The 22,166-nt window shown below is 36.8% G+C and overlaps 1 protein-coding gene across 3 annotated transcripts; it reads left to right on the top strand.

The window, feature by feature from the left end:
- Nucleotides 1–1,211: 1,211 nt before the first annotated feature.
- On the top strand, nt 1,212–21,792 carry LOC103516670 (protein extra-macrochaetae). 3 transcript variants are annotated; one of them, XM_026829001.1, is made up of 4 exons: nt 1,212–1,742; nt 5,907–6,027; nt 8,540–8,754; nt 20,413–21,792. In XM_026829001.1, exons 1-4 carry the CDS (start codon nt 1,653–1,655, stop codon nt 20,473–20,475), a joined length of 489 nt encoding a protein of 162 aa, XP_026684802.1. In that variant the 5' UTR covers nt 1,212–1,652; the 3' UTR covers nt 20,476–21,792. The 3 variants fall into 3 exon arrangements, with proteins under 3 accessions (XP_026684802.1, XP_026684801.1, XP_008479874.1); XM_026829000.1 differs by lacking the exon at nt 5,907–6,027 and adding an exon at nt 5,770–5,890 and having other exon boundaries at nt 1,214–1,742; XM_008481652.3 differs by lacking the exon at nt 5,907–6,027 and adding an exon at nt 5,770–5,901 and having other exon boundaries at nt 1,218–1,742; nt 8,551–8,754.
- The last annotated feature ends 374 nt before the right edge of the window (nt 21,793–22,166 follow it).

Below are 22,166 nucleotides of genomic sequence, written 5' to 3'. Positions count from 1 at the left end.
CCTGAAGAGAAAGCAAAAGCAAAAGATGAGGCCGAAGATTAAATCGTCTCCCCACAAGACTACCATCAGGGGGGCTTGAAGTTGAACAAGTTATCTATTTTGTATGTTTACAAGAATCACAACAATAGAAGAAGATGGGGAAATTTGTAGCCTGGTTTTAAGTTTCAAAATGAAGATGTTAACTGTCCCGGGTTGGGCTTGTGATTTATTTGAGGTAGAAAGTTGACCCACAAGACTACCATCAGGGGGGCTTGAAGTTGAACAAGTTATCTATTTTGTATGTTTACAAGAATCACAACAATAGAAGAAGATGGAGAAATTTGTAGTCTGGTTTCAAGTTTCAAAATGAAGATGTTAACTGTCCCGGGTTAGGCTTGTGATTTATTTGAGGTAGAAAGTTGGAATGGGATTGAGACAAATCTAGTATTCCAGTTTAAAGATAGATGTAAGAGTACGAGCCTACAGAATGCCTTGGAAGTTTGTTAGTATAAGTCTTAATATGACTGAACCCGGAATTTGTTAGGTATTTGGTCACAAAATACTTGAAGCCACCCAGCTAGCTTTGGAGCTGACCGAATTCAAGGAGGACAGAATATAAACAAACTTAATAAACTAATTAGTAATAGAAACTAATTAACGAAAGTAAATTTAAAACGGTGAATAGGTCAACAATATGCCACTATGTAAATGCCCTAAAAAGAAACATAGGTATGCCATGTTAAAATACTTAATAGGATAGAATCAATAATGTAGAAACCCAATAAGTAGGTTAGTATTCATAAAAAGAAATATTGATGAACATAAAACATTCTCAATAATCTCAATTATTTTCAATTGAGAATCTCTCATAGTTTATTAAATTTGTTCAAATCTCATAGAGGCAATTGGGATTACAAAGATCGCAGTAGGAAATCCCGCATTCATTTTAGTAAAATTCACAATAGTAAACTCTCTAAATAACTAAATATCATAGCACAATAGTACAATGGGGCACATTATAAACAACAATTAACCAACATTTGTAGAAGCCGCTTTTACCCGTGTGAGAACAGGACTCCAGAAAAAATCTCAGTGCCTACCTCTACTTCTATTGTTTCTGGACAACATTGTAACACGTGAGAACTGAGGAGGGGCAATGGATGTTAAGTAGGTAATCTGATTGGAGGGGGAAGGCGTATATAAATCCGACACATGCGTGGAGGGGAATCATTCAGAAATTAGATCTCGAGTAAAGCGCATCTCCGTATTCTCCGTTTTGTTCTTCTCGAAAACTGTGCCAGTGCACTTGTGTCGAAATCTCGTGTTTACGTAATTTAATTTTCATCAATATTTTATCTTGAATATTTTTTCCTTTTAATTAATCTTATCTGATTTTTCTCTGTGTCTAACTGAAATTTATTTTGGATTATTTTTAACTTGCCTGTGGATTATTTTTTGATTGTGAATTGGAAGTTTGGTGTTTTCATCATCAAGTGATCCTTGGATTTTCACGTTTTGTGAGATTATCGATTAAAAAATATTTTGTCTATAAATTTCTCTTTGAAAATTTAACATTTTTCTAACTATTTATGTGTGAAGTTTCAAGTGAAATAAATTAAAATTTAAATTATTTTTCTCCCTATTTTGAAGTAATTTTTAATAACTATCTAATCATGAAGGCCATACCAGCTGAAATTTTGTCTAACAATAACAACATCATCAATGGTAAAATCAACAAACCAAATAACCACAAAACCAAAAACATAGAATTACACGCTTGATTAGATTGTGTTTGTACAACATTAGTACGGTCCGCATTATCGATATTGGGTACTTCGGTTCCGACCTCATCAATGGTCGTGGGAAAAGAATGTTGATTCTTTTTTTATCCTTCATGACCAGTGGTGTATTATTTATTTTTTCTTCTTCGCTGTGGCGCATCCATGGAAGCTAAGTAGTGATGTTCTATTCCATTACAAATCACATGATCCTTGATTAAGGGCTTTGACATCACTGATGAATCAAACCGGAATTTTCAAATTTGGTCTAGCGGACTCCCTGTGCTCTCAGATTTAGTCATAGCGAGGCGGAATTAAGTTAGGGCAAAACAGCACTCACCTAGATATTGGACAGAAACCATTCAGTACAAGCCGAAAGGTCTGCATTGGGTGCCCTCACACATGGACCTCATCGAGGCCCAAATTCGCCACTACACCCACAACGGTAGAGACAAAAACCCAAATACCTGTATATCACTCAAACTTCACCCCTCCAGCGGTATCTCCTCACAAGGCTCATCATATAATCTCCTCAAGGTGAACAACTCGTAAATGAAATGAGAAACTTTAATATCATCATCATCATGATATTTATGGGCATTAGAGTGAACTTTTGAGTTGTATGGCCGCCATACACGCCATACATACACGCTACGCCACTGATTAAGGGATGGATTAAGGGTTTTATGGACAGCTTAGTTAACTTGGAGGTTATTACACTAGTTAGCATCGAGAGTAGAGCGTCTGCCTTGTAAGCGCTAGGCCGCGGGTTCGATTCCCACCCGGTGCGGATGTTATCCCGAAACAGATAATGTTCGTTTTCGGAACGACTGACATTCTTCGATTTTTTTTTTTGAACCCAGACCTCTTCGTGTGGAAAACGAGTACACAACCGTCAGATTCAGTGCTCTTGGAATTGTCACAGTGAGGATCATCAGTGATTTAAATACCACGGTGAAAACAAACGAAACGAATAGGACTGGCGCAGAGATTTACTTGAGATGGAATTCTTGTACCAGAGCCGTAGTTGAGAAAATTGACTAAAACGTTTGAAAGGGAAAAGCAAAACATTTGTATTGTATCCACGTACTTTCATTGCTGTATAGCGTGAAAATACCGTATTCTTTGAGGGTATTAAAGGAGAATGATTATGTAAGCACGAACCTTGACAACATTTTTGGTACGATATATCGTAAGGCTAACAATTACCCAACCAAAAATGTTGTTAGGGAAGATACTCTTTATGTACAATCGGTGACAAGCTACCTAACATCAACTAGCCTGAGTTGGCCGGGAAAAACCACCAATACAAGATTGCCCAGATGGTCACCTCTTCGGATTTCAACCACGTGTCATGTTATTCAACATCAGTGATCCATGGGGAACTGGTGGATTCGACTTCAAGAATTAAAATTCATTGCCTCATCATCTCGATTTTAAATTCTCTTAAGAGCACACTCAAAACAGAAATAGACAAAAAAATGTTTGAGAAGAATTGTGAAATGTAGAAGTGTACTTTGTATGGGTACCCTATCACACATTCTAAACACTCTACAGCACCATTCAATTCACAGAAGGTCTGCAGTACCTACTATTCAATACTATTCAATTTACAGCCTTCCATGTTACGTTCGCTATTCAATTACCACCACGTAGTGTAAGTGCCACATTGACCGTAATGAGGTCTCGAAGTACCACTAGTACCAGCGTAGGGCGAAGAGAAACATCTGCACAACATGGACAATCTTCATCGGGCTAGTGCCAGTAAGAATCGGCTATTAAAATGTACTTTGTATGGGTACCCTATCACACATTCTAAACACTCTACAGCACCATTCAATTTACAGAAGGTCTGCAGTACTATTCAATTTACAGCCTTCCTAGGTTACGTTCGCTATTCAATTACCACCACGTAGTGTAAGTGCCACATTGACCGTAATGAGGTCTTGAAGTACCACTAGTACCAGCGTAGGACGAAGAGAAACATCTGCACAACATGGACAATCTTCATCGGGCTAGTGCCAGTAAGAATCAAGGGCCTATCTTTGAAACTAATGTCCATAGAATTATTACTAGTCACAGGAGCAGGCCAGAACTCAAGGAATTTTGGGAATACTTAGATACTCCTCCTAAATTGTATAATTTGCAGGAAGTTTGAAGATTACCTGGACTTTTACATAATTCTTCATTTGTTCTACGATGTAATTTTATATGTGGAATTGCTTGCACGAAAGTTTGAAACGTATCCTAGACAAAACAATCGAGTTCTTCATGAATATTATCATTGTACCTTGCTCTGTATTGATACTGCTCAATAAACCCATTCATTGCATCAAAAATACCATCAAATCACACCCCTTCAAGTAAACCTATCAAAACCAAAGATCTTACTGATAAAAACAAAATAGGAAACCAATAAACCCTTTTTCAAAAACCTCCGTTTTTATTATTTTTATCACTCCAAACAATTTCTATATTTCTATCAAACACATCTCCAAACTCTTTCATGTCGCTTCCTTTCCTCACAACAAATTTCATTGTAGTAGGTTTTTTTTTTTAGTTTCATTCATAAAAAAAGTAGTAAGATCAGTTTCATTCATTCGGATTTTTTTCCCACCACCATGATCATCACGTGGTATCGCTGCAGATGTGTGCTGATTTCTTCACATGCTTGTTTTCATCCCTTATCGTTTCTACATGTGTCCCAACATGGGTTCCAGGTGGGGCTACTACCCCTTGTGGGAAAGGGCGCCCCTTTTTTGTACGATTCCTTTTGTGGACTCGGAAATGTCCGGGAGAGGGGGGTTTTTGAGGGGGTTCCTTGCATGAGATTCTTTATGCTTTTGTGCTTTTTGTGTGAGAGAGATTTCGTTCATCTTTTCCCCAAAAGAAGAGGAAACTCGTTTTCTTACTTTTCGAAGACATCTGGATCTTTCGATTCTTTCGGCAGCTGGGAAGGATTTTTCTTTCTCACAAAAGGCTGATTTCGTAAGACTCCCCAGATTTAAAGTAATCGAAAAGGGGGGGGGGTTGCTTAGCAAATTGCTTGCTATGTATGGGGATGGGGGGCTTTTACAACTGATCCATCTGGCCCCCGTTTTATATCACAAAAAAGTTCATGAAGAGATCGTAATTGAGAAATTACATAATCCAAAATAAATGGACTTACCTTCCGTACAATGTTCCTTTTGAAAATCTTAGCTGTACTTTAGTTTGCGATCAATCTACTTCAACTTTGGTATTAGCCTTAGTACTTGGATGTTCTAGTTTCTAGTTCCTTATGTTCACGAATTGTGTTCTATGGTTTCAGTAGAGTTTCTAGCTCTATTATCCTACTGATGACTCCAGTCATCACGTGGTATCGCTGCAGATGTGTGCTGATTTCTTCACATGCTTGTTTTCATCCCTTATCGTTTCTACATGTGTCCCAACATGGCTTCCAGGTGGGGCTACCCCTTGTGGGAAAGGGCGCCCCTTTTTTTGTACGATTCCTTTTATGGACTCGGAAATGTCCGGGAGAGGGGGGATAAGGGGTTTTTGAGGGGGTTCCTTGCATGAGATTCTTTATGCTTTTGTGCTTTTTGTGTGAGAGAGATTTCGTTCATCTTTTCCCAAAAAGAAGAGGAAACTCGTTTTCTTACTTTTCGAAGACATCTGGATCTTTCGATTCTTTCGGCAGCTGGGAAAGATTTTTCTTTCTCACAAAAGACTGATTTCGTAAGACTCCCCAGATTTAAAGTAATCGAAAAGGGGGGGTTTGCTTAGGAAATTGCTTGCTATGTATGGGGATGGGGGGCTTTTACAACTGATCCATCTGGCCCCCGTTTTATATCACAAAAAAGTTCATGAAGAGATTGTTAATAAGAAATTGCATAATCCATAATAAATGGACTTACCTTCCGTACAATGTTCTTTTTGAAAATCTCAGCTGTACTTTAGTTTGCGATCAATCAACTTCAACTTTGGTACTAGCCTTAGTACATGGATGTTCTAGTTTCTTATGTTCAAAAACATAGAAAACGAAGAAATCCAAATGTATCTGTCTAAACTCAAAGAGCTGGTTCCGTTCATGCCTAAAAATCGAAAGTTGTCTAAACTAGAAGTGATTCAATATGTGATTGAGTACATTTGCGATCTTCAATATAAAACATAGAAAACGAAGAAATCCAAATGTATCTGTCTAAACTCAAAGAGCTGGTTCCGTTCATGCCTAAAAATCGAAAGTTGTCTAAGTTAGAAGTGATTCAGTATGTGATCGAGTACATTTGCGATCTCCAATACGTAGAGTTTCTAGCTCTATTATCCTACTGATGACTCCAATATCTACTAGATCAAGAATCTCCTATGTTCCCAGCTCTCTATCCATTATATTCATTCATTGGTCTCACTAATTTCTCGATTCCCCCCGCAGCAAAGTTTCCTTCATTACACGCTTGATTAGATTGTGTTTGTACAACATTAGTACGGTCCGCATTATCGATATTGGGTACTTCGGTTCCGACCTCATCAATGTTCGTGGGAAAAGAATGTTGATTCTTTTTTTATCCTTCATGACCAGTGGTGTATTTTTTTTTCTTTTTCGCTGTGGCGCATCCATGGAAGCTAAGGAACGCCGATTCTTTCTACGGTTTTGTCAACCCTCTTTTTACCATTTACCGAAAATATAAGTGATTTTTCAACCGATCGCGTTATTTTAAAACCACCTGAACGCAATCATTTATCCTACCCCTCGATAACGTCCTAGGTATCTAATGTGCTTCCTCCCTTTTTCATCCCTTGTCTCTCAAGACTTCCAGAATTTTCAGTTTGAAAGCCCCTACCTCCAGATCGGCATACTGTATTTGAAGCTTCTTCCCCCCACCAGCAGATCGGCTTAAGAGCTAAGGAACGCCGATTCTTTCTACGGTTTTGTCAACCCTCTTTTTACCATCTATCGAAAATATAAGCGATTTTTCAGCCGATCGCGGTATTTTAAAACCACCTAAACGCAATCATTTATCCTACCCCTCGATACTGTCCTAGGTATCTAATGTGCTTCCTCCCTTTTTCATCCCTTGTCTCTCAAGACTTCCAGGATTTTCAGTTTGAAAGCCCCTACCTCCAGATCGGCATACTGTATTTGAAGCTCCTTCCCCCAACAGCAGATCGGCATAAGTATTTGGATTTATAGCTTCCCATATTTCTACGCCGCTATTTTCGATCAATAACTTCTTGTAAACCTGAGTGGATCCACTACTGGTGGTATCCTGGTAGAAGCGTTGTGTAGATTGTCTTGGTGGTATCTTGGCTTCGCTTGGTTCCACATGATTTGGTACAATATCTTGGATAATAGAGAGACGAGTTTCACTTTTGTTGTTATCTCTTCTATACTTTGTCTTGAGAGGTTTTATCCTAGTTCCGTGGTGGTTCAACAGGGCCGGCTATTTTGGGATATTGGGACGGACTATTTCGTCTTCAGCTGTTTTTGAGGGGGTTTCTGTCTTTTATTCTTTAGTTGTTTTGAATGAAGTTTTACCAGGAGTTTGATGTAAAATTTGGCTTTTTCTTGTCCAACGAATTGTTTCTTTGTCCACAATTAGCACTTAAAAGTCACCATACCATAAAAAACACAAACGCGGCGATTGTGGGATATTGGGACGGACTATTTCGTCTTCAGCTGTTTTTGAGGGGGTTTCTGTCTTTTATTCTTTAGTTGTTTTGAATAAAGTTTTACCAGGAGTTTGATGTAAAATTTGGCTTTTTCTTATCCAACAAATTGTTTCTTTGTCCAAAATTAGCATTTAAAAGTCACCATACCATAAAAACCACAAACACAAAATACTCGTGCATGTTTCTGATAATTTTCGAGGCAGTAATTGATTTATGAATCAACCAATCATAACACTTTCACAATAGCTATCAAAAGTTCTTAAAAATTTGCAGCTTTCAGTAGTCATAAAATTTAGCGTAGTGCATTAAGCAGGGAACGACATTTGTGACAAGCATTTATGCTCAACACAATTAAAATTCCTTATAAAACCAAAAACCTGTCAATACCATGGTGCCTTCTTGGAGCCAATCCAATTGGGGGAAAAACAATGTATTGAAACATAGAAATCGATTTGGGCATCCTCTATAGTCCATCTTAATTTGGGTACCCTCCAGGGCTTCGTGTTTTGATGTCACATAGGCGTTTGACTCGTTAGGTTCCACAAGGTCGCTTTGTTTTAAGGGTGTCAAAGGAATTGATTGAAGGTCCCCTTGGCACCTTGGCAGCAATAAGAATTCTTCCATGGTATTCAATCATTTGAATCGCTTGTTTGTACAGATTTGGGAAGGGTAATTTATGGCCTGTTGGCAGGGTTGGTCTGTTTACAGGGTAATTTACAATTCACATCCGGTCCCTGTGGAAAAAGAACTAGATGTACCTAATAAAAGAACTGGAAACAATCAAGAAAATAAAGAACGACTAATAAAAGAACTAGAAATAATAAAAGAACTAGTAATCAACAGTTCTTCGGCGCTCAGGATTCAATTTGTAAACATGGTAACATTCTTTTTATATATTCTTCGGCAATCGAGAGAATTCTTTTCTTGCAATAGCCAACTGTGATAGTTATTCTCGATTACATTATTATTCACACAAATATTTGAAAACAATTTTGTTTTAGTGACGAGATGGGGAAAAGAAATCGACACAGGATCAAAATGTCACATTGATTCTTATGATGTTCGGATTTCGAATCTAATCTAACACATTGATGTTCGGGTCTAACTCTAACTTTCTATATTATTTGATTTATATCTCCAATACGCCCTGGAAACCCATCCCACTTTGGACCCTTCGGCCGTGGAATCTGCCGCCATTGCCATGCTGTCTGCAAATGCTGCTAGCTCATCAGACGAATCAGAAGAGATCATCAGTAGGACATCTTCAAATAGTAGACAACCTCTAGGAGTTCTCATACCAAATCCCATTGTCAAATCATCTCTAGTTAGTTCTTCTGATGTTAGTTCGGTAAGTTGCGTTCTTGGTCTCTTGAATTTTTCAATAACAGTAAAGGGTATATCAATTTCATGGCATTCAATAAAGAAACACCAGTTCAAAGAATTGAAATCAATTTAATCAATGAGGAGTTACACATAATATGTAGGTAACTGATTTAAAATGAAAATAAGATATTATTTGGTGTAGTGGCCTCACTACCTAGATATCAAATAAAACAAACAAATGGATAGGTGGATAGATGAATAAATACAAGAGATAAATTTTATGACTTGACTTGGACTCGAACCACCAACCTCCAGATCCAGAGTCCACCGCGCTAACCACTGCACCACTGAGGTTGGTGACAATCAATAACAATTTAGAACACAACCATTACATGCGGATTTCAAAACAAGAATTAAAATTCATTGCCTCATCATCTCGATTTTAAATTCTCTTAAGAGCACACTCAAAACAGAAATAGACAAAAAAATGTTTGAAAAGAATTGTGAAATGTAGAAGCAACATAAAGACACCGAATCTATTACAATAATAAACAAAGTAAATTTATGTTTCACACTCTAAGCTTTTAAATAGCGAACATTTTTGTTCATCGCGGATCTGGCATATAGACAAAATTTGTAGAATAGACGTCATGTTCCAATGATACCTACACAAGATTAAATTCACAATTTTTTTTGTTTCTACACATGAAATTTTGTTCGCTCGAAATCATAAATCTCGACATTTTATTTCAACATTTGGAGATGTAGAATTTCATTAAATCTGATGTGAGAAGTGAATAACTAAAATAATATATGAACGCAGAATTAACAGAAGTGTAATCAACTTATCATCAGTCAAGTTGTTCATTTTTATAAGATCTTGTTCTAAAAATTTGCTCTCTATTTTGCTATTCTGTTTCTGACAGAATTGCTTTTAGTAAATCATTGCCTATGTCTAGTACATCATCAATGAAATTGTGTAGGTTCTATGGGATTAACAAGTCAGTTTTCCTCGTTTCTCAACCTACTCCTTCGATAACTTTTCTCAGCCTACATGAACATCAAGACAGCTGAGAGCACTTAACTTATCATTCACCTGATGTCAATATATGAACGCAGAATTAACAGAAGTGTAATCAACTTATCATCAGTCAAGTTGTTCATTTTTATAAGATCTTGTTCTAAAAATTTGATCTCTATTTTGCTATTCTGTTTCTGACAGAATTGCTTTTAGTGAATCATTGCCTATGTTTAGTAAATCATCAATGAAATTGTGTAGGTTCTATGGGATTAACAAGTCAGTTTTCCTCGTTTCTCAACCTACTTCTTCGATAACTTTTCTCAGCCTACACGAACATCAAGACAGCTGAGAGCACTTAACTTATTATTCACCTGATGTTATAACGGCACTGGCGCCGGCGTCTATCATAGAATTATTAATTGTGTCGCAACTCCGTCTTGTTCTACAGTAATTGGTCGATCTTTTGTATCCGACAATTGCCGTCCTATTTCACAAGTCTATTAACCGTTTAACAACTCATATCTGAAAAAAATATCACTGCTATTAGTAGTTTTATTACATCGAGAGATGTATTGCAACATTCCTGACTTCTTCGGCGCTCAGGATTCAATTTGTAAACATGGTAACATTCTTTTTATATATTCTTCGGTTACAGTAATTGGTCGATCTTTTGTATCAGACAATTGCCGTCCTATTTCACAAGTCTATTAACCGTTTAACAACTCATATCTGAAAAAATATCACTGCTATTAGTAGTATTATTACATCGAGTGATGTATTACAACATTCCTGAGTTCTTCGGCGCTCAGGATTCAATTTGTAAACATGGTAACATTCTTTTTATATATTCTTCGGCAATCGAGAGAATTCTTTTCTTGCATTAGCCAACTGTGATAGTTATTCTCGATTACATTGCATTGGTTATCGATGATTGTTGTCAGTTAATTTATTGCTGAGAACAGAACCTTGTGGAATACCTGGGAACATGTTTTTCTTTTCCCCTGTCTTTGAAGAATGCTTCCGAGGTTTTTCTTCATGGAATCGTGCAATAGTTCTGGTATTGCTTTGAGATTTTTTCCCTTCTTCTTGTAGATAATTGTTTCAGCAATTCCTGAATCATGATGTACTGAGCAGTGTTAATTGATCCACCATTCTCAGTCTACCTGGGAACATGTTTTTCTTTTCCCCTGTCTTTGAAGAATGCTTCCGAGGTTTTTCTTCATGGAATCGTGCAATAGTTCTGGTATTGCTTTGAGATTTTTTCCCTTCTTCTTGTAGATAATTGTTTCAGCAATTCCTGAATCATGATGTACTGAGCAGTGTTAATTGATCCACCATTCTCAGTCTCAAACAGTTCCTTACTGTTCTTTATGTTTCCCTATTGAGCAATAGATCTTTCAAGTGACCTTTGAACATTGTTTTCTCTTTGTTACTTTTTCCATCCTTTTCTGAAAGCTCTCAATTGAATCAGGGTCTTTCAAGTGCCAAATATTAGTACAATTTTATTGTTCCATTTGTCATATTATGTAGACATTTGACTCGGAATCATCGTCTGTTGGGTGTTTAACCTCCTTTACAACTTCTTCAAGTGACCTTTGAACATTGTTTTCTCTTTGTTACTTTTTCCATCCTTTTCTGAAAGCTCTCAATCGAATCAGGGTCTTTCAAGTGCCAAATATTAGCACAATTGTTCCATTTGTCATATTATGTAGACATTTGACTCGGAATCGTCGTCTGTTGGGTGTTAAACCTCATTTACAACTTTTTCCCCGCGCCAGGATGCTGATGGAAATTATCTCCGCCCAGCGCCCGAGAGGTCTGTGTGTGACGACGTTTGGTACTTTTGTCTGCTTCATTCTATCGATAATATTTATGTAGAAACAGATTCGTATTATTCTAAAAGACAGTTTGGTCAGATTTTTTTGTTCCGTCGATCGATATAACCTCTCTTCTCGCACAAACAATGAGTAACCCCTTCGTCCAATTTTTCAAGAGGTTTGATAAAGGACATTGCAACTTGCAACAATAAAGGTCCTCTCGCCCCGAAAATCCCGAAATCCAGAGAAGGAAGACAGGATAGGAGAAAGGTAGCCTTTCCCACTTTCCCAGAACGAACCTTTATTACTTTCTTCTTTATTAAAAAATCCGGCCCGGGCGGGAGTTAGCTGTTAAATCCAGAGAAGAGTTTACTGTGATGTAGCTTGTATAGAATCTGTAGGGGGACTCCGTTCCTACATAGGAATTATTATTTTTTGTTGTCTGTGATTTTTTGTTTTCAAAGTATTTTATTTCAAGACCAAATTGATAGAAATGAGAGATGGAAGGTAATTTTGAGTTAGAGGGAGTGAATAGGTATTGAGATCGCTTGATAATAGTCGAATCATCAAAAAAAAGCATTGTTCATTACATAAAATTATGCTGTGTAACTTCCTCAATGATTGTAGTTTGTAGTACGTCCCTTAAACCTCAACAGGATGTTGATGTTTACTCTCTAGTCTAACAAGATAATTTGTTTCAAACCGTTTATCTTTTGTTTGTTTTGATCTCTATTGGTTTGTTAGAGATACCTACGACCCTTTGTTGTTCAGTTCCATTCTCTTATATCTCTTCCATACTGGTAATTATGAGGTTCTGAATTCTGACGCCTTCGCGCCGCATGTGCAATCGTGCGGAAAATTAACAATCATGTTTTTTGGGGGGGCTGGATTTCTCCAATATTCATTCGATACGAATTTTAATAACTCGAGGTTAAATTTATTTTGTTCTCCTGAATTTTTTGGCAGTAACAAAATTAGTTGGGAGATTTTGTTTGTCCGAGTTTTGAAATTAAACATGATTTTCTAACTATCCGGGCTTCTTTATTTATTATAATTTATTTTTACAATTTTTCATGTACGAGCAGGTACATTTACTTAAGTAAAGGTAGAAACACACTATCATCTATCATCACGTCACGTGAAGTCATGGGAATCGGAAAGATGTAGTTCAGCAGCAAAGTTTCCTTCATTACACGCTTGATTAGATTGTGTTTGTACAACATTAGTACGGTCCGCATTATCGATATTGGGTACTTCGGTTCCGACCTCATCAATGTTCGTGGGAAAAGAATGTTGATTCTTTTTTTATCCTTCATGACCAGTGGTGTATTTTTTTTTCTTTTTCGCTGTGGCGCATCCATGGAAGCTAAGGAACGCCGATTCTTTCTACGGTTTTGTCAACCCTCTTTTTACCATCTATCGAAAATATAAGCGATTTTTCAGCCGATCGCGGTATTTTAAAACCACCTAAACGCAATCATTTATCCTACCCCTCGATACTGTCCTAGGTATCTAATGTGCTTCCTCCCTTTTTCATCCCTTGTCTCTCAAGACTTCCAGGATTTTCAGTTTGAAAGCCCCTACCTCCAGATCGGCATACTGTATTTGAAGCTCCTTCCCCCAACAGCAGATCGGCATAAGTATTTGGATTTATAGCTTCCCATATTTCTACGCCGCTATTTTCGACCAATAACTTCTTGTAAACCTGAGTGGATCCACTACTGGTGGTATCCTGGTAGAAGCGTTGTGTAGATTGTCTTGGTGGTATCTTGGCTTCGCTTGGTTCCACATGATTTGGTACAATATCTTGGATAATAGAGAGACGAGTTTCACTTTTGTTGTTATCTCTTCTATACTTTGTCTTGAGAGGTTTTATCCTAGTTCCGTGGTGGTTCAACAGGGCCGGCGATTGTGGGATATTGGGACGGACTATTTCGTCTTCAGCTGTTTTTGAGGGGGTTTCTGTCTTTTATTCTTTAGTTGTTTTGAATGAAGTTTTACCAGGAGTTTGATGTAAAATTTGGCTTTTTCTTGTCCAACGAATTGTTTCTTTGTCCACAATTAGCACTTAAAAGTCACCATACCATAAAAAACACAAACGCAAAATACTCGTGTATGTTTCTGATAATTTTCGAGGCAGTAATTGATTTATGAATCAACCAATCATAACACTTTCACAATAGCTATCAAAAGTTCTTAAAAATTTGCAGCTTTCAGTTAAATCCCCTTTAGGGATGTTTCTTCTAAGCCAGATCCTGAAAAAAGTCCAGATTGACAATCGAACATTCCCATAAAATTATGCTGTGTAACTTCCTCAATGATTGTAGTTTGTAGTACGTCCCTTAAGCCTCAACAGGATGTTGATGGTTGATGTTTACTCTCTAGTCTAACAAGATAATTTGTTTCAAACCATTTATCTTTTGTTTGTTTTGATCTCTATTGGTTTGTTAGAGATACCTACCCTTTGTTGTTCAGTTCCATTCTCTTATATCTCTTCCACACTGGTAATTATGAGGTTCTGAATTCTGACGCCTTCGCGCCGCATGTGCAGTCGTGCGGAAAATTAACAATCATGTTTTTTGGGGGGGCTGGATTTCTCCAATATCCATTCCATACGAATTTTAATAACTCGAGGTTAAATTTATTTTGTTCTCCTGCTTGATTTATAAGTTTATTAGGGCCATTTTGACCATTTTCACATGGTTTTACTTCACTTGAGGTTTCTCTTTGTCTGGGTCAAATTTCGTAACTCTTGAGTCACTTTTAAAGGGGCGATTAACTTGAAAATCCCTTAATTTGGTAGCTTGGTTCAGTAGCTTTATTTAAATGGGCACTAATTATCCGGGCTTCTTTATTTATTATAATTTATTATTACAATTTTTCATGTACGAGCAGGTACATTTACTTAAGTAAAGGTAGAAACACACTATCTTCACGTCACGTGAAGTCATGGGAATCGGAAAGATGTAGTTCAAAAGTTTTCCCATAATATTGTTGGTGATTTCGTTCAGGATTGGGACGGACTATTTCGTCTTCAGCTGTTTTTGAGGGGGTTTCTGTCTTTTATTCTTTAGTTGTTTTGAATGAAGTTTTACCAGGATTTTGATGTAAAATTTAGCTTTTTCTTGTCCAACAAATTGTTTCTTTGTCCAAAATTAGCATTTAACCATAAAAACCACAAACACAAAATACTCGTGTATGTTTCTGATAATTTTCGAGGCAGTAATTGATTTATGAATCAACCAATCATAACACTTTCACAATAGCTATCAAAAGTCCTTCAAAATTTGCAGCTTTTAGCACTTCTTCGGCGCTCAGGATTCAATTTGTAAACATGGTAACATTCTTTTTATATATTCTTCGGCAATCGAGAGAATTCTTTTCTTGCATTAGCCAACTGTGATAGTTATTCTCGATTACATTGCATTGGTTATCGATGATTGTTGTCAGTTAATTTATTGCTGAGAACAGAACCTTGTGGAATACCTGGGAACATGTTTTTCTTTTCCCCTGTCTTTGAAGAATGCTTCCGAGGTTTTTCTTCATGGAATCGTGCAATAGTTCTGGTATTGTTTTGAGATTTTTTCCCTTCTTCTTGTAGATAATTGTTTCAGCAATTCCTGAATCACGATGTACTGAGCAGTGTTAATTGATCCACCATTCTCCGTCACATAAAATTATGCTGTGTAACTTCCTCAATGATTGTAGTTTGTAGTACGTCCCTTAAACCTCAACAGGATGTTGATGTTTACTCTCTATTCTAACAAGATAATTTGTTTCAAACCGTTTATCTTTTGTTTGTTTTGATCTCTATTGGTTTGTTATAGATACCTACCCTTTGTTGTTCAGTTCCATTCTCTTATGTCTCTTCCATACTGGTAATTATGAGGTTCTGAATTCTGACGCCTTCGCGCCGCATGTGCAGTCGTGTGGAAAATTAACAATCATGTTTTTTGCTGGATTTCTCCAATATTCACTCGATACGAACTTTAATAACTCGAGGTTAAATTTATTTTGTTCTCCTGATTTTTTTGGCAGTAACAAAATTAGTTGGGAGATTTTGTTTGTCCGAGTTTTGAAATTAAACATGATTTTCCAATTATCCGGGCTTTTTTATTTATTATAATTTATTTTTACAATTATTTTTCATGTACGCGCAGGTACATTTACTTAAGTAAAGGTAGAAACACACTATCATCACGTCACGTGAAGTCATGGGAGTCGGAAAGATGTAGTTCAAAGTTTTCCCATAATATTTTTGGTGATTTCGTTCAGATTCAAGTGACCTTTGAACATTGTTTTCTCTTTGTTACTTTTTCCATCCTTTTCTGAAAGCTCTCAATCGAATCAGGGTCTTTCAAGTGTCAAATATTAGCACAATTGTACCATTTGTCATATTATGTAGACATTTGACTCGGAATCATCGTCTGTTGGGTGTTAAACCTCCTTTATAACTTCATATTCAATAAAATCCAAACTAGAGGTATCCACAAAATCTTCATCTGTGTGTATGTCGGTGTTTTCTATCACTCCCCTTTGTTTCAGCATATCAGTTATAATTAAAATATGAAACCCGATAATCTTGACTCTGACGACTTCATTTATATTTATATTGACTTCATTAAAGTCGGGTAACACATTTGTGTTTATGATTATGATACTTTCCAAACTGTTCAAAACCATTTACTTCCAAACACATGGGGCTGCAAGCTATCACTCCACCCTCATATTAGTGTTATTTATGAAGTTTATCCGATGTTTCTTTTAGAGCGTGTTTATTTTTACGATCAATTAAGCGACGAGGGTTTTCGAAAGTGTCAACAAATGGACCGACATTTTGTTATCACCAAGCCGTGAACCTTTGCTGGTCCGACGATTTTTTTTTCGTGAGAAAAAGTTGGATTTCTTCTTAATATTCTTTTTTATCTCTTTTAGAGCGTGTTTATTTTTACGATCAATTAAGCGACGAGGGTTTTCGAAAGTGTCAACAAATGGACCGACATTTTGTTATCACCCAGCCGTGAACCTTTGCTGGTCCGACGATTTTTTTTCGTGAGAAAAAGTTGGATTTCTTCTTAATATTCTTGTTTATTATCCTCCTTTTCTCTCCCTCCATGTCCTATCGTCCTCCTTTTCTCTCCCTCCAGAACGGTTCTCATCACGCTTACTTCAGAGAAATTCAATTTGTATCCCTCTCGTTTTCCCTATCTTCTGTCCCTTTACTTTCTGGATCCTTCCCTAGTTCCGAATAGAATATAATAGTAATAGAAGTGGAACCCATCTCTAGCACGCTTACTTCAGAGAAATTCAATTTGTATCCCTCTCGTTTTCCCTATCTTCTGTCCCTTTACTTTCTGGATCCTTCCCTAGTTCCGGATAGAATATAACAGTAATAGAAGTGGAACCCATCTCTAGCTATTAGGACAAAAATATGGAGTGTCAAGTCACATGTGGAGCAGTCCGAAAGATTGCACGGTTGTATACTTTTCCTGCTACTAGAGTCACAGGAGCAGGCCAGAACTCAAGGAATTTTGGGATGAAATACTTAGATACTCCTCCTAAATTGTATAATTTGCAGGAAATTTGAAGATTACCTGGACTTTTTTGTCCTTTTAGAGATCAACCAAAGATTCCTCTGTGGCCTCTTTCGAGTAACGCCACTGGTTTGTGCTACCTAAATATAATACACACACTATGTATCTAGAATTTTGGGAATACTTAGATACTCCTCCTAAATTGTATAATTTGCAGGAAGTTTGAAGATTACCTGGACTTTTTTGTCCTTTTAGAGATCAACCAAAGATTCCTCTGTGGCCTCTTTTGAGTTCAAGCCACTGGTTTGTGCTACCTAAATATAATACACACTATGTGTGCATGTGAAATGAGGTTTACACACCGGAATAGATAATTACAGTAATTTGTGGAACCATCTCTAGCTATTAGGACAGAAATATGGAGCGTGAGTCAAGTGTGGAGCAGTCCGAAAGATTGCTTCTTTATCATTTTGTATTTATATGAATGAATTTTATTGTACATAGGAATTATTATTTTTTGTTGTCTGTGATTTTTTGTTTTCAAAGTATTTTATTTCAAGACCAAATTAATAGAAATGAGAGATGGAAGGTAATTTTGAGTGAGAGGGAGTGAATAGGTATTGCGATTGCTTGATAATAGGCGAATCATCAAAAGAAAAAGCATTGTTCATTATTTAAATTTTGACATTTGACTTTTGAGTTTTTGGCTTTTCCAAGAGCCTTTTTAGTATTGTTTGTAAGAGGATTCTATTAATTTGGTCTTCCTGGTGCACTAGGTTTTTCTATTTTTGGTTGACGGCCTACCTTAATGTCTAATGCCAATTACAATGATTTTGTCATAGATACCACATGTTTTTGTGTTGCCTTGTGGAACCCGTTTTCACTTTTTAATTCTTTTTCAAAACTTGCTAACTTGGTACAGAGATAGAATTACCATTCAAGTGATTCAAGTGCTTGTTACATGGATTACTAGTCATATTATAGTCTACAAGACTACTAGCAATCGGCACAGAATCTTCAGTTGCTGTTCACATAACTGTTCGTGGATGAGATTGTTTGTGTTCACAATTTTACATAATTGTTCATTTGTTTTACGATGTAATTTAAATTGTGGAACTACTTGCACGAAGTGTGGAACCCGTTTTCACTTTTTAATTCTTTTTCAAAACTTGCTAACTTGGTACAGAGATAGAATTACCATTCAAGTGATTCAAGTGCTCGTTACATGGATTACTAGTCACATAGTCTACAAGACTACTAGCAATGGTCACAGAATCTTCAGTTGCTGTTCACATAAATGTTCGTGGATGAGATTGTTTGTGTTCACAATTTTACATAATTGTTAATTTTTTTTACGATGTAATTTTAATTGTGGAATTACTTGCACGAAAGTTTGAAACGTATCCTAGACAAAACAATCGAGTTCTTCATGAATATTATCATTGTACCTTGCTCTGTATTGATACTGCTCAATAAACCCATTCATTGCATCAAAAATACCATCAAATCACACCCCTTCAAGTAAACCTATCAAAACCAAAGATCTTACTGATAAAAACAAAATAGGAAACCAATAAACCCTTTTTCAAAAACCTCCGTTTTTATTATTTTTATCACTCCAAACAATTTCTATATTTCTATCAAACACATCTCCAAACTCTTTCATGTCGCTTCCTTTCCTCACAACAAATTTCATTGTAGTAGGCTCAATAAACCCATTCATTGCATCAAAAATACCATCAAATCACACCCCTTCAAGTAAACCTTCTATCAAAACCAAAGATCTTACTGATAAAAACAAAATAGGAAACCAATAAACCCTCTTTCAAAAACCTCCGTTTTTATTATTTTTATCACTCCAAAGACATTTCTATATTTCTATCAAACACATCTCCGAACTCTTTCATGTCACTTCCTTTCCTCACAACAAATTTCATTGTAGTAGGTTTTTTTTTTTTTAGTTTCATTCATAAAAAAAGTAGTAAGATCAGTTTCATTCATTCGGATTTTTTTCCCACCACCATGATCATCACGTGGTATCGCTGCAGATGTGTGCTGATTTCTTCACATGCTTGTTTTCATCCCTTATCGTTTCTACATGTGTCCCAACATGGGTTCCAGGTGGGGCTACTACCCCTTGTGGGAAAGGGCGCCCCTTTTTTGTACGATTCCTTTTGTGGACTCGGAAATGTCCGGGAGAAGGTCTGGACCGGAATCGCACAATTCACGTAAAAATGAGACGAGATTGCCTCGTTTGTGGGTTTGTGTTGTTGAAGGCATCAAACAGTCCGAGGAATTTGTTTGATCCAAGTTTTAAGTACAAATGCAAAGGCTTCCTCAACATGGTTCTAGTAGTCCCTTTTTCGCCGGCCTAGTTAGCTTGGAGGGCAGCGCGTCTGTCTTGTAAGTGCTAAGTCGCGGCTTTGATTCCCGCCCCCGTCAGACTTTATCCTCAACGGGCAGGGTTCATTCTCGGAACGGGTTGCTCCGATTTCTACTCTGTCTTCCTTCTCTCTTCGCTTTCGGGAAGAAAAGACCCTCATGCGTCCAATGTAGCAGTTGTTTCATTGCTACGAAATAAAAACGGCGGTGAAACACTCATCTTTAAAAAAAAAATCTAAAAACTTTTTTATCATGCTGCTTTCTAAAGAAGTCTTTGGGAACACTTGTACTCTTTTAGATAAAACATTCCTACATATAAATCTCCTCTTCTGATATCAAATCTGATCACGGCGACCAAGAGGCAAAAGAGAAACGCAACTCCACGCATAAAACAAATCCACAGTTACAAAACCCTCACAAAATGACCAAGTGTCCATTACGACCAGCTGTGTCCATTACACGTAACGTGAGAACCTTATCACACCTCCTGGCTATCTGAAATGACCAGGCTATTAAACGATGTTGTTTATGTTCCTAGAACCAATATCAAATTGACGATGATGGAAGAAAGAATAAATAAGAAAACGAAAGAGCAGAAGAAGAAGAAGCTTTAGCCGACCTTAAACCACAAGAGACGAAACTTTACGTCTACGACAATATCGGACCAGCATGCTGTCTGGGAGTAGAACAGGAGAACCCTGGACTAAATCCAGAAGAAGCAGTTCTCAGAAGCCTTGGTGGGATGTAGTTCAAAGTTTTCCCATAATATTGTTGGTGATTTCGTTCAGGACATCCAGACTATCGCGTTACGTGACGTGATAGTGTGTTCCAACCTTAACTGTCATTTGTGTGAACTTTCCTTGCCTTTTCTTTCTTCTCAATTGTCTTTTGATGACTAACGAGTCCTGTTTCGTTTCTTCTGATTTCAGAGCTCATCCTCAATGGTCGACAAAGTTAGTTCGTCTTCAGACTCACGACAAGTGTCCGTCTAAGACCCACGGGCGGGGCGACCGATGTTGTTTATGTTCCTAGAACCAATATCAAATTGACGATGATGGAAGAAAGAATAAATAAGAAAACGAAAGAGCAGAAGAAGAAGCTTTAGCCGACCTTAAACCACAAGAGACGAAACATTACGTCTACGACGATATCGGACCAGCATGCTGTCTGGGAGTAGAACAGGAAACCCCTGGACTAAATCCAGAAGAAGCAGTTCTCAGAAGCCTTGGTGGACATCATGGTGAAGACCAAACTAAAATCAAAAGTGTAGAAGCTGCAACTTCTAAAAACTTAAAAGTAGAGGCAATGTCCATGATGAGTTCTAACAATCTACCGAATTCTACAGCGGATCCACCGGTGAATTACCGTTGTGAATTTGGTGTTCAAAACGGTGAATTGTCGAACTCAACTTTTGAGATGTATGTTGAAGTTCTCATGAAACGAATAGTGGCGGATTTCACCAAACTTATTTTTAGCCCCTAACAGCCTGTTAGCTTAACAGACCTTCTAATGACTGAAAAAAATTGGTGAAATTCCCTAGGTGAGTTATCTGAAGTATCTCATCTGCTTGTTAAATTAGCAGCAGTAAAATTTTCAAAGTACAGAGATAAGATATCTACATAACTAAGTACAACTAAGAAAAGTAGTAATTTTTCCAGGTAGAATAGAGAATAAGAAAAATAGTAATTCCCATTTTCAAACCCATTTTCTTGTGAATCATTTACAATTTTGGCTTCGTTTTTCGTTTTATTTATTCTTTGTTTCGTTACCATTTGCAATATTTAATTCTTTATCATTTTGTATTTATATGAATGAATTTTATTGTACATAGGAATTATTATTTTTTGTTGTCTGTGATTTTTTGTTTTCAAAGCATTTTATATTTTAAGACCAAATTAATAGAAATGAGAGATGGAAGGTAATTTTGAGTGAGAGGGAGTGAATAGGTATTGAGATCGCTTGATAATAGTCGAATCATCAAAAGGAAAAGCATTGTTCATTATTTAAGTTTTGACTTTTGAGTTTTTGGCTTTTCCAAGAGCCTTTTTAGTATTGTTTGTAAGAGGTTTCTACTAATTTGGTCTTCCTGCTGCACGAGGATTTTCTATTTTTGGTTGACGGCCTACCTTAATGTCTAATGCCAATTACAATGATTTTGTCATAGATAGCACATGTTTTTGTGTTGCCTCTTCCAAAATTGGCTCTTTTATAACAAAAATTTGGTACAAATTTACATAACTCTTTTCTTCGTCAACCAGTAAAACAGAAAAACTTAATGCACAATTTTTTCATTAGAATCTATTTCCCCCAAACATATTTGTAAATTTCTTTATCTATTTTCATGTATTTTTCACCTAAATGTTTTTAAAAGGAACAAAAGAAAATAAAGTTCTATAGTTGAAAAAAGAAATATTCAATTTCCCTAAAATTTAACCGGAAATCTTTTTCTTTTCAAGAAAACCCAATTTCTGACGATTATTTTCAGCCACAAAGGAAAGGAATTTCAGCCACAAAGGGAGATAAGGGGGCTTTGGGATTCGTCAAGATTTTGTAATGGTACTTTGGAAGTCTTCTTTGAACTAAGAGAGTTGACCCCCCCTGGGACCGACCCTGGCTCCGCCTGAAATTTGGCGATCACTTAAATAAATGGTTCGTTCTGGGAAAGGCTACCTTTCTCCTATCC

Source organism: Diaphorina citri, unplaced genomic scaffold (assembly GCF_000475195.1).
Source record: "Diaphorina citri unplaced genomic scaffold, Diaci psyllid genome assembly version 1.1 scaffold1639, whole genome shotgun sequence".
Classification (NCBI taxonomy): domain Eukaryota; kingdom Metazoa; phylum Arthropoda; class Insecta; order Hemiptera; family Psyllidae; genus Diaphorina; species Diaphorina citri.
Note: the sequence above shows the minus strand (reverse complement) of the source record. Positions and strands in the feature narration are given on the sequence as shown.

Bases quoted from the DNA above. Each gene is read 5' to 3' on its own strand.
- LOC103516670 (XM_026829001.1), top strand. From the start codon at position 1,653: ATGAAGGCCATACCAGCTGAAATTTTGTCTAACAATAACAACATCATC. The intron at 6,028-8,539 runs ATCTCCAATACG...TATTTGATTTAT, and splicing joins TGTGATCGAGTACATTTGCG to ATCTCCAATACGCCCTGGAA. The intron at 8,755-20,412 runs GTAAGTTGCGTT...TTCTGATTTCAG, and splicing joins GTTCTTCTGATGTTAGTTCG to AGCTCATCCTCAATGGTCGA.